We start from the raw sequence: 13,607 nt of genomic DNA, 5'->3' as shown, positions 1-13,607 counted from the left end.
ATGGCTTTGTAAACCAGTAATTGTAACCACAAGGATATATTAGACCTTGCAAATGAGCACAAGTACAGTTGAAATAGAGTAAGTTGATTCTTCTCTGTTTTTATTTATAAATAATAACTGCCATTCCAAACAGGGATATACAAAAATCCAGAAACGATACTGGATGTAAAAAGGAAAACTATCTATCATTAGCGATAATTATGTGCCCATAATATGTATTGCTTGCACTGTATTTTAATGAATCACACAGTACCTCATTAATTTCTTCTTTGGCCTCCTCTTCCAAAATCTGGCATTGTGTACCACCACCTGTAAAAATGACATTAATGTTTTCTTGAAATGATTTCCAAAAGTATAGTCAAAAGGATGAAAACTTGTTTGCACCATTATCTTAATCAAGCAAGGCCATGGTTTGAACTCCCCCATTTACCCTCTTCAATAGTAGGACTCCTCATTGCTTCTGGCATGAAACTCTCTTCGTTCTGATCAGGTCTTTCTGGCTGCAACCAAAGGAGAAGAAAAATGAGGACAAGGACTGCCTTCTTGGATTGGCCAGCTGACAACAGCCTTCGAGGTAGACCAGGGAGAAGTCGTAGCAGGGTGAAATAACAGTTCATGTGTTTCAACACATTGCCTTTGAACCAGGAAATTTCATCAAATATTATACCTTTGACAGAGTGATCTTACAGGAATATTTTTTAAAACAACACTGAGCTATCTATCTGAAACTGACTTTCACTTACCCTTTTCAGAAAAGAAGGATTTTTTTAAAAAAAAAACCCTTTTCCAATGAAGACAAAACCCCACAATCATTAAAACAAGCAAACACTCCCTAACCCCAAACCCCAGTGCATACCTCTGATAATTTTTCTTTAAGAATTTGACCTTCTATTGCTTCTGTTATGACCATAGCATGTGTATTTCCAAAGGCTAAAAAACAAAAACAGAAATATAGAAGTATTAATCAGAATCTAATGTTGATGTGACATATTAGTAGAAAACTACTAGTAGTAGAAAATTACTGCCACCCAACTCCATAATCCCCATCTCAGACACACCAACAACAGCTAAGCCTCCTATAACCTACCCCATCCCATTGGGCCCACCACCTCTGGTGATTACAGAGAATGAGATGCAAGGTCTATTTCACAGACAAAAGCCAGGAAAAGCACCAGGCCCAGACAAGATAACTGCTTCTTGCTTAAAAGCTTGTGCTGACCAACTGGCCCCCATCTTCACCTGTATCTTTAATAAATCACTAGAGATATGCTATGTTCCTTCTTGCTTCAAATGCTCTACTATCATCCCAGTGCCGAAGAAACCCTCCATCAACGAACTGAATGACTTCAGACCGGTTGCTCTTACATCTGTAGTTATGAAGAACTTTGAAAGGCTAGTGCTGGCCCACCTGAAAACCATCATGGATCCACTGTTAGACCTCTTGCAATTTGCCTACCGAGCAAATAGATCTACAGATGATGCTGTTAATATGACTGCGCTACATCCTACAACATCTTGAATCTCCAAAGACCTATGCAAAGGTCCTCTTTGTAGACTTCAGCTCAGCATTCAATACCTCACTCCAGATATTCTTCTAACTAAACTAAATCAGCTAACTGTACCTGACCACACTTGTAAATGGATCATAAGCTTCCTAACAGGCAAGAAACAGCAGGTGAAGCTAGGCAAAATCACATCAGATACCTCTGATGGGTTTCACTGTGGTCATAAATCAAGGATATTTGTATATATCCAATTTGTTGGAAAAAATTCTACCTGGATGGGAAAGAAAAATGTTATATTCTCTATTTAATGAGCTCCTTTAATTAAAGTATCCTAAGGTAATAATTACACTTCTCTCCTTTCATCATCATTTGTCTGAAAAGATAACAGAGTGATCATGTTTAAGTGCAGCAGAAGAGATTTTGGGATTAAGAGAGGACTTTAATTTAGCTCCCATATTTTTATTAACCAGATTGCACAAACCCCAAGAAAGCAAAGCAGCAACAAAGAATTGGAAAGGTCAAATTCTGATACTCCCTACTTGTTCACTCCAAGGCAGAAAGAGGCCCAGGAGATAGAAAGGTCAAGGTGAGTCACTGACAGGAAGCTTGCAACTCCCAGTTGTTTAAAATTCCAGTTTACTGGAACTTCCTATTATAAACTTAGAATACAGCTAACGTCTGCTATTCTAATTATTCATTGTGAATGCTCATTTAAAATCATTTTAGTATGCACATGGTTTCTTTTATTATTACTACATAAGATACAAAGGAAATAATCTTTCAGTTTTAAAAATATACCATCAAATACAGAGTTAGATCTTTGTTCATTAAACAGCAACCGGGTGTTTACATTCCTTGCAATTTTGGATTATGAAGCTCTTGGTCTGCTCTGCAGACACATCTTTGACAGAAGACATCGACTGTCTTTTGAACAACTTCCTTTTACTTAGGCTGAATTTTATCAAATGAAGGAGCTTTCTAAAAATGTCTCTAGTAGAAAAAAATAATACAATTGTAACACTTAATGTCATATAGAATAATAGATACATAGATTTCCATCAGTGGTGGGTTGCTACCAGTTTGCCGCAGATTGTGCAAACCGGTAGTGATGGTGGCGGGAGGCTCCACCCACCCACCCAGACATCTCTGCGCATGCGCAGCAGCTTATGCACATGCGCAGCAGCATCTCACGCATGCTCACAAGCGAACCGGTAGTGACGGGGTTTGAAACCCACCACTGATTCCCATGTAAGAAACTTACATGTGAAAATGTATTTTAGCTATTCTTTGTGGAGTACAAGCAACAAGTATCCAGGAATCATTATTTAAACAGAGGGCAAACAGGAGTATGCAGAATTTCTAGAAGAGGATTTTTTAAATGTTTTATTCACTAGAGTTGCTCCTCCTGGTCAGGTGTTCTGAGAATGTATTTTTTCATCAGCAGATTCCATGATCTGAAAAAAGTTTGAAAACTGTGCAGGAAACTATGTCAGGCCCTTTGAGTGAAATGTTGCATTGTTAGTAGAGATCAACGAGAAGGCAACTTTCACTTCTCTATGATCACTCACAAACTGGCATATATTGTAAATAGATTTAAAATCCCTTAGATTACCTTTCACAACTAGAATCACAGAATATGTGAGTTGGAAAAGATTATTGCTCTCAATTAATTCACCTCTTCCTAAGACTTCCGGTGGCACCGCAGGCGCCGAGGACGCTCTTTTCTTGAGCACCAGCCCCGCGATTTCGTAAAGCCGCTAGAACAGCACAAATCAGCTGTCTAGCGGCTTGGAAACTTTCTCCCCGGGAAAAGGGGAGGAAGAGAGCAGACGGGCGTAGGTAGAGCTCCCCAAGGAGCCCCAGGAACAATTCTGGGGCTCGAAAGGTGAGAGCTCCCTGGAAGCCCGACAGAGCTCCGGATCCAGGATGTTTCTGCTTTAAGCAGAAGAAGAGCCGCCACCACCCCTGCAAACAACGCTTGGAATAAACATCATTCGGAAGCAGGCTGAGCAAACTCAGGAGAGATTAGATCTGCAAGTACTGAACTTTAATTCCAAATGTGTATTACTTCCTTCTGATTTATTAAGGGGAGAAAGTGAAACCAAGATGGCGATTGAGCTTTAATGGGGTGTGAAAGCGAAAGTTAAAAAGGAAGTTTCTTTTAGTGTTGGCAGCCCCTGTTCAAAATTAGAGATTTGTGCTTTTAAAAAAAGGAGAAGATCAAAGATTACAGCAGTGTTTTTTAAAAAAAGGAGTGATATTATTTAAAAACTGATTTCTGGATTTGGTGGATTTAATGTTCTGGCAGCTGATTAAATTTAAATTGGAAACTAAAAATGGCTTCAAAACAAATTAAGGCTATTGTCCCCAAAAGTGCTGGGACTTCTCCAGCTCAAACGTCCAGATTGCAATCTCTCTCTGTTCCAACGGAACCAACAATATTAACATTTGAAATGTTGCAGGAAGCCCTCAAAACACAAGCCTCTGTTACAGAAAAAAAAATTGCTTCAATGTTTCAGGAGCAAACTCGAGAGGTTGCTGAAGAGATAGCTCAAGTCAAAGAGACTATTCAAAAATGAAACCAAGTAATTAGAGAAGATATCATGGCAGTACAAGGATTGGCAGGACATATTGAAGCAAGAGATGAAAAAGTGGAAGAAATTAAGCAGTCTAATGAGAACTTGGAAAATAAAATGGGGGAGGTCCAGGACAAGATGGAAAGAGCAGAGGCTGATGTGATAATGATACAATATAGAGACATGGAATTTGCTTTGAGAATAAGAGGCCTCAAGGAAAATAAGCAAGAGAATTTGAGAGAGATCTTCTCAGAAACATTTGCACAGATAATGGGAGATCAAAAAGCAAATTTTGAATGGCAAATTGACAAAATTTATCGTGTCAATTCATGGGTGGCCAGACAGAAACATCTACCAAGAGACATTGTAGTTTATTTTACAACAAGGAGACTATGCAATGAAATCCTACAAGTCACTTTTAAAAATAAACTTCAAGTGCAGGGGCAGGAGGTTTTAACATTGAAAGAAATTCCCCCCAAAATGTTGAGAGCCAGAAAGGATTATGCCTTTCTGGTGGAAGAACTGAGAAACCGTCAGATACAGTATAGATGGGAAGTTCCAGCTGGTCTAGTGGTGAATTATTCAGGAGAAAGATATCGTCTCAATTCAGTGTGGAAGGCAAGAGATTTTTATACCAGTGTATTAAAGGCTGGATGCCCACAGCCCCAGGAAGCTAGAAGGAAGACGGAAATAGAGGGGGCAAAAAAGGGGGAGAAAGAATTGTTGGCACAGGCCCAAAAGGGTGATTTGATTATTCAAGAAGAATTAATACAATTTTCGGCTACTGTTCAAGCTTTGGAGATAGAAGAACCTAAGGATCAAAGACAGACTCGAGCGGCAGCCAAGCGTCAAGAAGAATTAAGAGTGCAGCAACTTCAAATGATTCAAGATACTACAAAAACAGAAGCAGTGGGAGGAGCAAGGCCAAAAAGTAAAATGCATGGAGATTTCCAGCATATGCTCCAAATGCTTCAGGGGGCCAAGAATGGCAACTAGATTTTTGACCTGGAATGTTAATGGCCTAAATTCACCACAAAAGAGGAGAAAAATATTTCATTATTTGAAACAGTTTAAAAATGATGTAATTTGTTTACAAGAGACTCATATTAGAAGTAAAGATCAAAAGTACTTAATAAATGCAAGGTTAGGTATACATTTTGTTGCATCTGCTCCTGAGAAGAAGAATGGTATAGTTATATACCTAAAAAAAGACTTAATTGCCAAATTAATTGAAGCAGATGATCAAGGAAGATTTATAGCAATTGAACTTTTAATAAAAGGAGAAAAAATACTTTTAATTGGAGTCTACGCACCGAACCAACAACAGGAAAAATTTTATAAGCTTTTACATTCCAAGTTACTACAATGGAATTATAAATCATGTATTTTATTGGGTGATTGGAATGGAGTTTTGGACACTAAAAAAGATAAGAAGGGGCTCTTGCAGAACATTTCAACGTGTGCCAGATTGCCAAAATCATTTTTTGAAATGATGGAGGATATGGAGCTGAGAGATATCTGGCGAGAGAGAAACCCTGAAGAAAAAGACTTTACCGCTTCCGGTTGGTGAATCCCAGCGATATGGTGCTGTGACAGCAATCGCTGCTTGCAGCGCCACTTTTTCGTCGTGTTTTGGGGTCCCTTCGAGGCGTGGGAACTTGGAGAGCTCTGCGGACAATAGCGGGGTGTCAGCAGGCAGAGTGGTGAGGAGCAAGCACTCTCTGCTGGACCGACAGCCGCTGTCAAACTAACGTGGCGTGTCTGCCTTAAATGGCAGACTCGAAGCTGTGATAGCCAACAAAAGACAGGAAGCAAGAAGATTTCGGTGAAGTTGGTGCCTATTATCATTCATACCTACTCTCCCCTGAACATGCTCAGAGTGAGTTTAATTGGATTGTGCTGGCTGCGTCGGATAAGAAGGATCCTGGAAGGAATTGGCGGCGATTTTGAGGCTGCTGGAGATCGGTGGGAGGCGAGATCGCAGACGAGCCGGTGAGACTGAGGATACTTTTAGAACGGGAGACGGCGCTTCCAGGGGATTGGATTGATATTTTGTTTTGAGCAAATAAACTTTGAAAGCTGAGAGTGTGGAATAGACTAATTAAATAAAGGAAACTGGATTTCAGAAGTGCGGCAATTGTCAGGACTAATAATAAGACTGTCTGGAACTGAGAGAGTGAGAAGGAGCCCTTGGGGAAGACAACGTGGCTGATGAAATCTGAATGACAATGCAAATGGAGAGTGATTGAATTTAAGAGCAACGCGAAGCGGATTATACAGCAAAGCGTGCCTCCTGCACTGTTGTAAAAGAACTTTTTTATATTTTTGGTTGCTTCTCCCTTTTGCTCTTTTATGATTGAGAGAAGTTATTGAGCAATCAATCAATTAACGAGTTGGGCAAATAACAACAACAAAAAAAACATTAGAAAATCTATATATCTATAATTATATATCTATATCAATATTATATATATTATATATTCCATTTCAGATAATCTAAATTAATTCTGAACTTATTTAAAATTTATTAAGTACTTTTTAGATTTTTTTTATTAAGGAATTTATACATTCTATAATCTTATATGTTCTATAATTGGATTTTTTTTTCTTATCCTCCTTTTTTCTTCTTTCAATTATTGATTCTTAATTTTGATTAGCTTTTTATAACTTGGAATATTGAATATTGAGATTGCATAATTAATTAATTATTTATATGTGTACTTAGATTACTTAAGATATATTAGAATGTCATCAGTGCTTAAGTGTTAAATAAGGATAGGTAAAGCTCATTTGCTTAAGTAGTGATAGCAGGTGAGAAGGCTATCTTAGTTCAAATTAGTTTAAATATTAATTGATTAATAAGTGACTTATTACAGGATAGATTTGTGAAATGGATAAAAATCTGAATTATTGTATTACTAAACAATATTGAATAGTGGAACGGGGGGGGGAACGATTTAATATAAATACACTTGATAGAGGCAGTTAAATATTGGTGGATGACAATCTGGAAAAACATTGAAAGAGCCTTGGTAGTACAGTGGTCTAAGGCACCCTGTTATTAAGCTGGTTATTAAGACCAGCTGCCTGCAATTACTGCAGGTTCGAATCTCGCCAAGGCTCAAGGTTGACTCAGCCTTCCATCCTTTCTAAGGTAGGTAAATTGAGGACCCAGTTGTGGGGGCAATAAGCTGACTTTGTATAAATATACAAAAGGCTATATAAGATGAAGGCTATTGCTGAGCACATTGTAAGCCGCCCTGAGTCTCCGGAGAAGGGCGGCATATAAATCAAATTAAAAAAAAAAAGATAATGAGAAAACAGAAAAAGGTGTTAAAGGAGATGACGAGCCTCTCATCCACGGTGACAAAAACAGGAAAGAAAACACCCTCAAATCCCACGATCACAATGACATCACCTGCTATGCAGAAATCGACTGAAGGTCTCTCTAAAATGGAGAAATCAGGAATGATACCCACAATGCAAGCAATGCAATCAACACTGACAGCAATACAGGACACGATGATTATGATGCAAGAAAAAATGTCTAGTAATCATACTGAACTGAAGACAGATATTAGGGCATTAGATCAAAAAATGATTGGTATACAGGAATCGATACAAACTAATACACAGAAGATTAAAAAGATGGAAGTTAAAATGGAACAACAGGAAAAAAAATTAGATACGGTTGACCAAAAACTGATGGCACAGAACAGGGAATTGGCAGACTCAATTACCCAATTGGAAATGGATCGAGCCTCCTTCTACCTCCGTTTCCAAAACATTGCGGAAGATAAGGAAGAAGATCTGGGCCAGGTGATGGCGGAATTAATTGCTGAGGTGTTGCAACAAGATAAATTGGATATTATAAAGAAAATTGATGCGGTATATAGGGTCCAGACAAATTATGCACGAAGAAATAAATTGCCAAGGGAGGTGCATATAAGATTCGCAAGGAAGAAGGTAAAGGATATCTTCTATAATATGGCAAGAGATGAACCAGTCATGTACAAGGGAAAGGAGGTGATTATATTGAAACAAATTCCAAGGAGGGTAAGGGAGATAAGGAGAGATTATAGGTTTTTGGCTACTCAACTAAACAAAAGGAATATCCTCTTCAGGTGGATTTTACCGGAAGGCATGTGGATCACGTGGCAAGGGAATAAAGTTAAGATAGATAGCTTAGTAGCAGCTCAAGAGTTCTTGGATCAATTACGAGCGTCTGAAGAGGATCAAAGCAGTAAAGAGGAGTTAGAGAAGATAACATCTGAAGAAGAAGCAACCCAGCAGAAAAGAGAGAAAGAAGAGACATCGAAGGAGGAGGAAGATAAGGATAGTAAAGAGACAAAGAAAGACCGAAGACCACAAAGAGTTACACGCACCAACAAGTATTAGGATAGTATACAAGAATTAAGAGATGGATGATTGGAAATTGATAGCGATCAACGTAAATGGCCTGAATGATAATAAAAAGAGATTTTTTTTTTTTTTACAAAATTAGCTAAACAAAATATGGATATAGTGTGTCTTCAAGAGGTTCATATTAAAAAGGAAAATCAAAAATATTTGGAATATAAGAAATTGGGGAATCTTTATGCCTCTCTAGCTGACAAAAAGAAGAGGGGAGTAGCATTGTACATCAAGAAGGAAATAAAAGCCGAAATGAAATATGCAGACCCGAAGGGAAGGATATTAATGGTGGAAGTTAAAAGAGGCAATTATCCAATTTTATTAACAGCAATTTATGCTCCGAATGAAAATTTAGGAGACTGTTATAAAAAATTAGGAGAGAGATTAAGCATGATGGATAAGAGCAAGATTTGCATAATTGGGGATTTTAATGGGGTAATAGATTCGAATAGAGACTATAAGGGGACCAAAGGTAAAAAGAAAAAGAGGAAAAATCTACCAAAACCATTCTTTGATATGGTAGAAGAACTTAATCTAGTGGATATTTGGCAGGTTCTGCAGCCACATAAGAGGCAGTATACATATTATTCTAACCCTAAAAAATCTTGGTCCAGGATTGATATGATGTGGGTAAGCAGAGATATAGGGTTACATATTAAGTCAACGGAAATTATGCCCAACATTTGGGCAGACCATAATCCATTAGAGGTTAAATGGGAATGTACGCACAAGAGAAGAAATACAAGATGGAAATTAAATAATCAATTTCTAAAGGACAAGCAAAATGTTGAGAAAGTAAAAAAAGAATTAAATCTATTTTTTTGAAGTAAATGAAAAGGAAGTAACATCTCGAGGTATCATATGGGATACAATGAAAGCATACATAAGAGGACTAGCAATATCGTATAGTGCACATAGGAATAAGGAAAGGAGAGAGGCAGAAGGCACTGATAGAAGAATTAGGGAAAGCTGAGAGGGAATTACAACAAAAACCAGATAATAAGGTTGTTAAAGAAAATTGGATGGTTATACGGCACAAATTAGATATTATCGATCAAGAGGAATTGGCGTACAAAATGAAACGAACCAAACAATATTATTTTGAAAATGCAAACAAACTGGGTAGGTGGCTGTCCTACAGGTTAAAAAAAGAAAAAGAGAAAGGCATAATTCATCAATTGGAAGACCCGGAAGGCCATCTTAACAATAAACAGGAAGATAAATTGGAGATTGCCCGAGAGTATTATGCGGCTCTGTATACGAAAGAACAAATTCCCAACGAAAAGGTGGTCCAATACTTGTCAAAAGAAAGTCTCCCAAAGATCGGGGAAGAGGATAAAGAAATACTTAATAAAGAAATAACGATGACAGAATTAAGGACGGTAATATCTAAACTTAAAAAGAACAAATCCCCAGGCCCAGATGGACTCCCAGGGGAATTCTATAAAAATTCGGATTTGGAGGAAATTTTATTACCAAAGCTGTTAGAAATTTATAATGAGGCCCTAACAGAATCCAAAATTCCAGAATCATGGAGAGAAGCGTATATCACTCTCCTCCAAAAAGAAGGAGAGGATCCAAAATTAATTAAAAATTATAGACCGATCTCCCTCCTGAATACGGACTACAAAATTTATATGGGCATCTTAGCAGGAAGGCTAAAAATAATTCTGAATAAATTAATACACAGTGATCAAAATGGATTCCTCCCTGGGAGGAAAATCAGGAATAATACAAGGATGATAATAGACATATTGGAATACTATGAGGAACACCCGAACAAAGAAATGGCATTGGTCTTTGTCGATGCCCAAAAGGCATTCGACAATCTTAATTGGCAATTTATGAAACAACAAATTATCCAAATGGAATTCAGCTCAAATTTTGTCAATACGATATCCACAATCTATCAAAAACAAAAGGCTAACATATTACTGAATGGAGAATTAACTAAGGCTTTTCAAATTAGAAAAGGGGGCTGACAAGGGTGCCCTCTATCCCCACTTTTATTTATTTTAGCACTAGAAGTACTTTTGAGAAAGATTAGGAATAAGAATGAAATAAAGGGTTTAACAATCAGAAAAGAGATATATAAGACACAGGCATTCGCAGATGATGTGGTATTAATTATGGAAGAACCATTAGAATCAGGCACTAAAATTTTGGAAGAATTGGGCAATTACGGAGAGGTAGCAGGCCTTAAATTAAATAAATCCCAAACTAAATTATTAACAAAAAATATGACAGAGGTAAGAAAAAAAGCACTGGAAGAATCAATGGAGATCCAAACCGCCAAGAAGGTAAAATACCTGGGGGTGTGGATTTCATCAAGGTGCTCGGCCCTCAGAGAGGATAATTATTTACCATTGATTAGAAATATTAAACAGGATCTAGAAAAGTGGGAAAGACTACAGATATCATTATTAGGTAGAATTGCAGCAATAAAAATGAGCATATTACCCAAGTTATTATATCTATTCCAAACGGTCCCTGTTAAATTAGATAAAAAAAATTTTTTGGAGCTCAATATCATCATCAGAAAATTTATTTGGGAGGGAAAGAAACCAAGAATAGCAATTAGGAATTTACAGGACAAGAAGGAAAGAGGGGGTTTCGGATTACCTAAATGGGAGTTATATCAAAAAGCTGCAAACCAGTATGGCTGAAAGATTGGACAACCCTGAGAAATAAAAGACTGTTAACTTTAGAAGGGCATGATCTCCAGAAGGGCTGGCATGCATATCTCTGGGATACTGGGAAGAAGATGAAAACTTATTTCCATAGGCATAAAATAAGGGAGATCTTATACAAATATGGGGAGAGATGAGACAGAAGCACTATAGGAAAATTCCGAGATGGCTTTCCACCATGGAGGCTATAATATATCCAAATGTATTAGAAATGGGTAAAACGGTCAGATACAATGAATTATTAGATGGGGGAGGGAATCTTAAAACAAGGGAAGAATTGATGGAACAAGGTACTTCTACAGACTGGTGGCCATATAACCAAATTAAATCCAGATATAAAAAAGATAAGGAGGAATTTGGCATAGAGACAAGCATAAATGGATTTGACAAGATATGGATGGGTACGGATGACAAAATTCTAGCTAAATTATATAATTACTTATTGGAGTACAATATGGAAGAGGAAGTAGTTAAAGAACTGATGTTAGCATGGGCCAAAAATATCAGACAGAATATAAATCTGAACGAATGGGATTCAATATGGAATAATAATCTTAAAATGACAAAGGCGACGGCTTACAAGGAAAACCAATTCAAGCTGTTTTATAGATGGCATATGGCCCCAGCTAGGATAGCGAAGATCTACCCCAATTCGAGCCCTAAATGTTGGAAATGTGACCATCAGCAGGGTACTTTCTATCACTGCTGATGGACTTGTAATCAGGCACAAAAATTCTGGAGGATGATATGGATGTGAATTAGAGAAATAATAAAAGAAAATTTTGATTTCGAACCAAAAGCCTTTCTCCTGGGAATTTTGAAAACTGAATATGCAAAAAAGAAAAAGTACTTAATTATACATATTCTGACAGCCGCTAGAATTTCCTTTGCCCAGTATTGGAAAGAAAAACAAATACCACCTCAAGAACATGTTATTGGGAAAATACTGGAGTGCGCTGAAATGAACAAATTGACTTCAGAAATTAATGACAGAGAAGATTCGGAATTTTATAGCGTGTGGGACATGTAGTACGAATGGATGGGGAAAAGAAATAAAGAAGGAAATAGAGTATAGAGATTAAGTATTAATTAATCAACAAAATCCATGGAGAAATGAACAGTATTACATTTAGTCTTAGAGATTTGAGCACTATTATCTTTAAATGTTTTGAAATTAAATTTAGCTTTAAGAAACAATATCAGATAAAAGACAAGTAATAATGCATGTAGATGTATATATGTATATATTTGCACCAATGAACCAAAAATGTATTGAATGTATCACTATATGTTATAATAAAAATCAAATTAAAAAAAAAAAGAAAAAGAAAAAGACTTTACCTTTTTTTCTGATAAACATCAATCTTTCTCCAGGATTGATTTTATATTAATTATAAATGATCTCTTTTCCAGGGTGAAGAAGACGAAGATTTGTCCAAGAGTTTTAACGGATCATAGTCCCGTTTGGATGGAATTAGAGTATGGAAGGGGATCTAAGAGGTCTTAGAGGTTAAATGAAAATCTGTTTAAATATGAGGAAAATGTAAAAGAATGTAAAAAATTTATGAAAGAATTCTTTATCATAAATATGCATAAGGGTACATCTATGGAAATGGTTTGGGATGCAAGTAAAGCATATATAAGAGGCATTTTGATATATTTGAATAATAAATATAGACGCAAACAGAAAAAAAAAAGGAAGGATGTAGAAGAGGAAATTAGAAAAAAAGAACAAGCTTTGATATTGAATCCAGCAGATAAAAAAATAAAAGAGGCAATTAATTTATTGCGAGGGCAATTTAATATGTTAATGGCAGATCAGGTCGCAACTAATTTGCAATATGCTAAACATAATATTTTTTGTAATGCTAATTTATTTATTTATTTTTCAGATTTTTATACCGCCCTTCTCCTTTCAGACTCAGGGCGGTGAACAGCCAAGTAAAACACTTTATACACAAAAGTTAAAATAGATTTAAAATAATTAAATAATTTGGCCCATAATTTAAAACATTTCAATTTAAAACCAATTTCAAATTTTAAAAACCCATCATAAAATCAGGACAGCCCGGCTAACTGAAAGAAGTAGGTTTTAAGGGCTAATAAACCAGGGAGGTGGTTAGCATATTTGTTAAGGAAAAAACAAAAGTCACGGACTATAGAGAAAATAGAATATAAAGGTAAAGAGCAAAATATGATTAAAAAAGCATTTTTAAAATTTTATACGAGCTTGTATGCTAGTGATAAAATTCAAGGTACAGATATAGATAGATATTTACAGAAAGAGAATATTCCTACAATTACAAAAGAGCAAAGGGAGGGTTTAAATCAACCAATAACCACTGAGGAGATTATGTTTGCAATTAAGCAGTTGAAAGTGGGTAAAGCTCCTGGGACGGATGGCTTGACAGCTGCTTATTATA

General features: G+C 36.6%; 1 protein-coding gene across 5 annotated transcripts in view; it reads right to left on the bottom strand.

Moving 5' to 3' along the window:
• The window catches only part of BOD1L1 (biorientation of chromosomes in cell division 1 like 1), a 131,224-nt gene that overhangs the window by 30,415 nt on the left and 87,202 nt on the right, over positions 1 to 13,607 (bottom strand). For all 5 annotated transcript variants that reach the window (XR_015729235.1, XM_034408861.3, XM_034408862.3 and 2 more), the window contains 3 exons: positions 857 to 930; positions 431 to 500; positions 254 to 309 (listed from right to left, as the gene is read on the bottom strand). Coding sequence is in view for 4 of the 5 variants with exons in the window: in XM_034408861.3 (XP_034264752.3) it covers positions 254 to 309; positions 431 to 500; positions 857 to 930 (200 nt within the window). In the remaining variant the exon portion in view is untranslated. The remainder of the gene's footprint in view (positions 1 to 253; positions 310 to 430; positions 501 to 856; positions 931 to 13,607) is intronic.

The sequence above is a fragment of the Pantherophis guttatus genome, chromosome 8 (assembly GCF_059756535.1).
Source record: "Pantherophis guttatus breed Tessera chromosome 8, ASM5975653v1, whole genome shotgun sequence".
In the NCBI taxonomy this organism is placed as follows: Eukaryota; Metazoa; Chordata; class Lepidosauria; order Squamata; family Colubridae; genus Pantherophis; species Pantherophis guttatus.
Note: the sequence above shows the minus strand (reverse complement) of the source record. Positions and strands in the feature narration are given on the sequence as shown.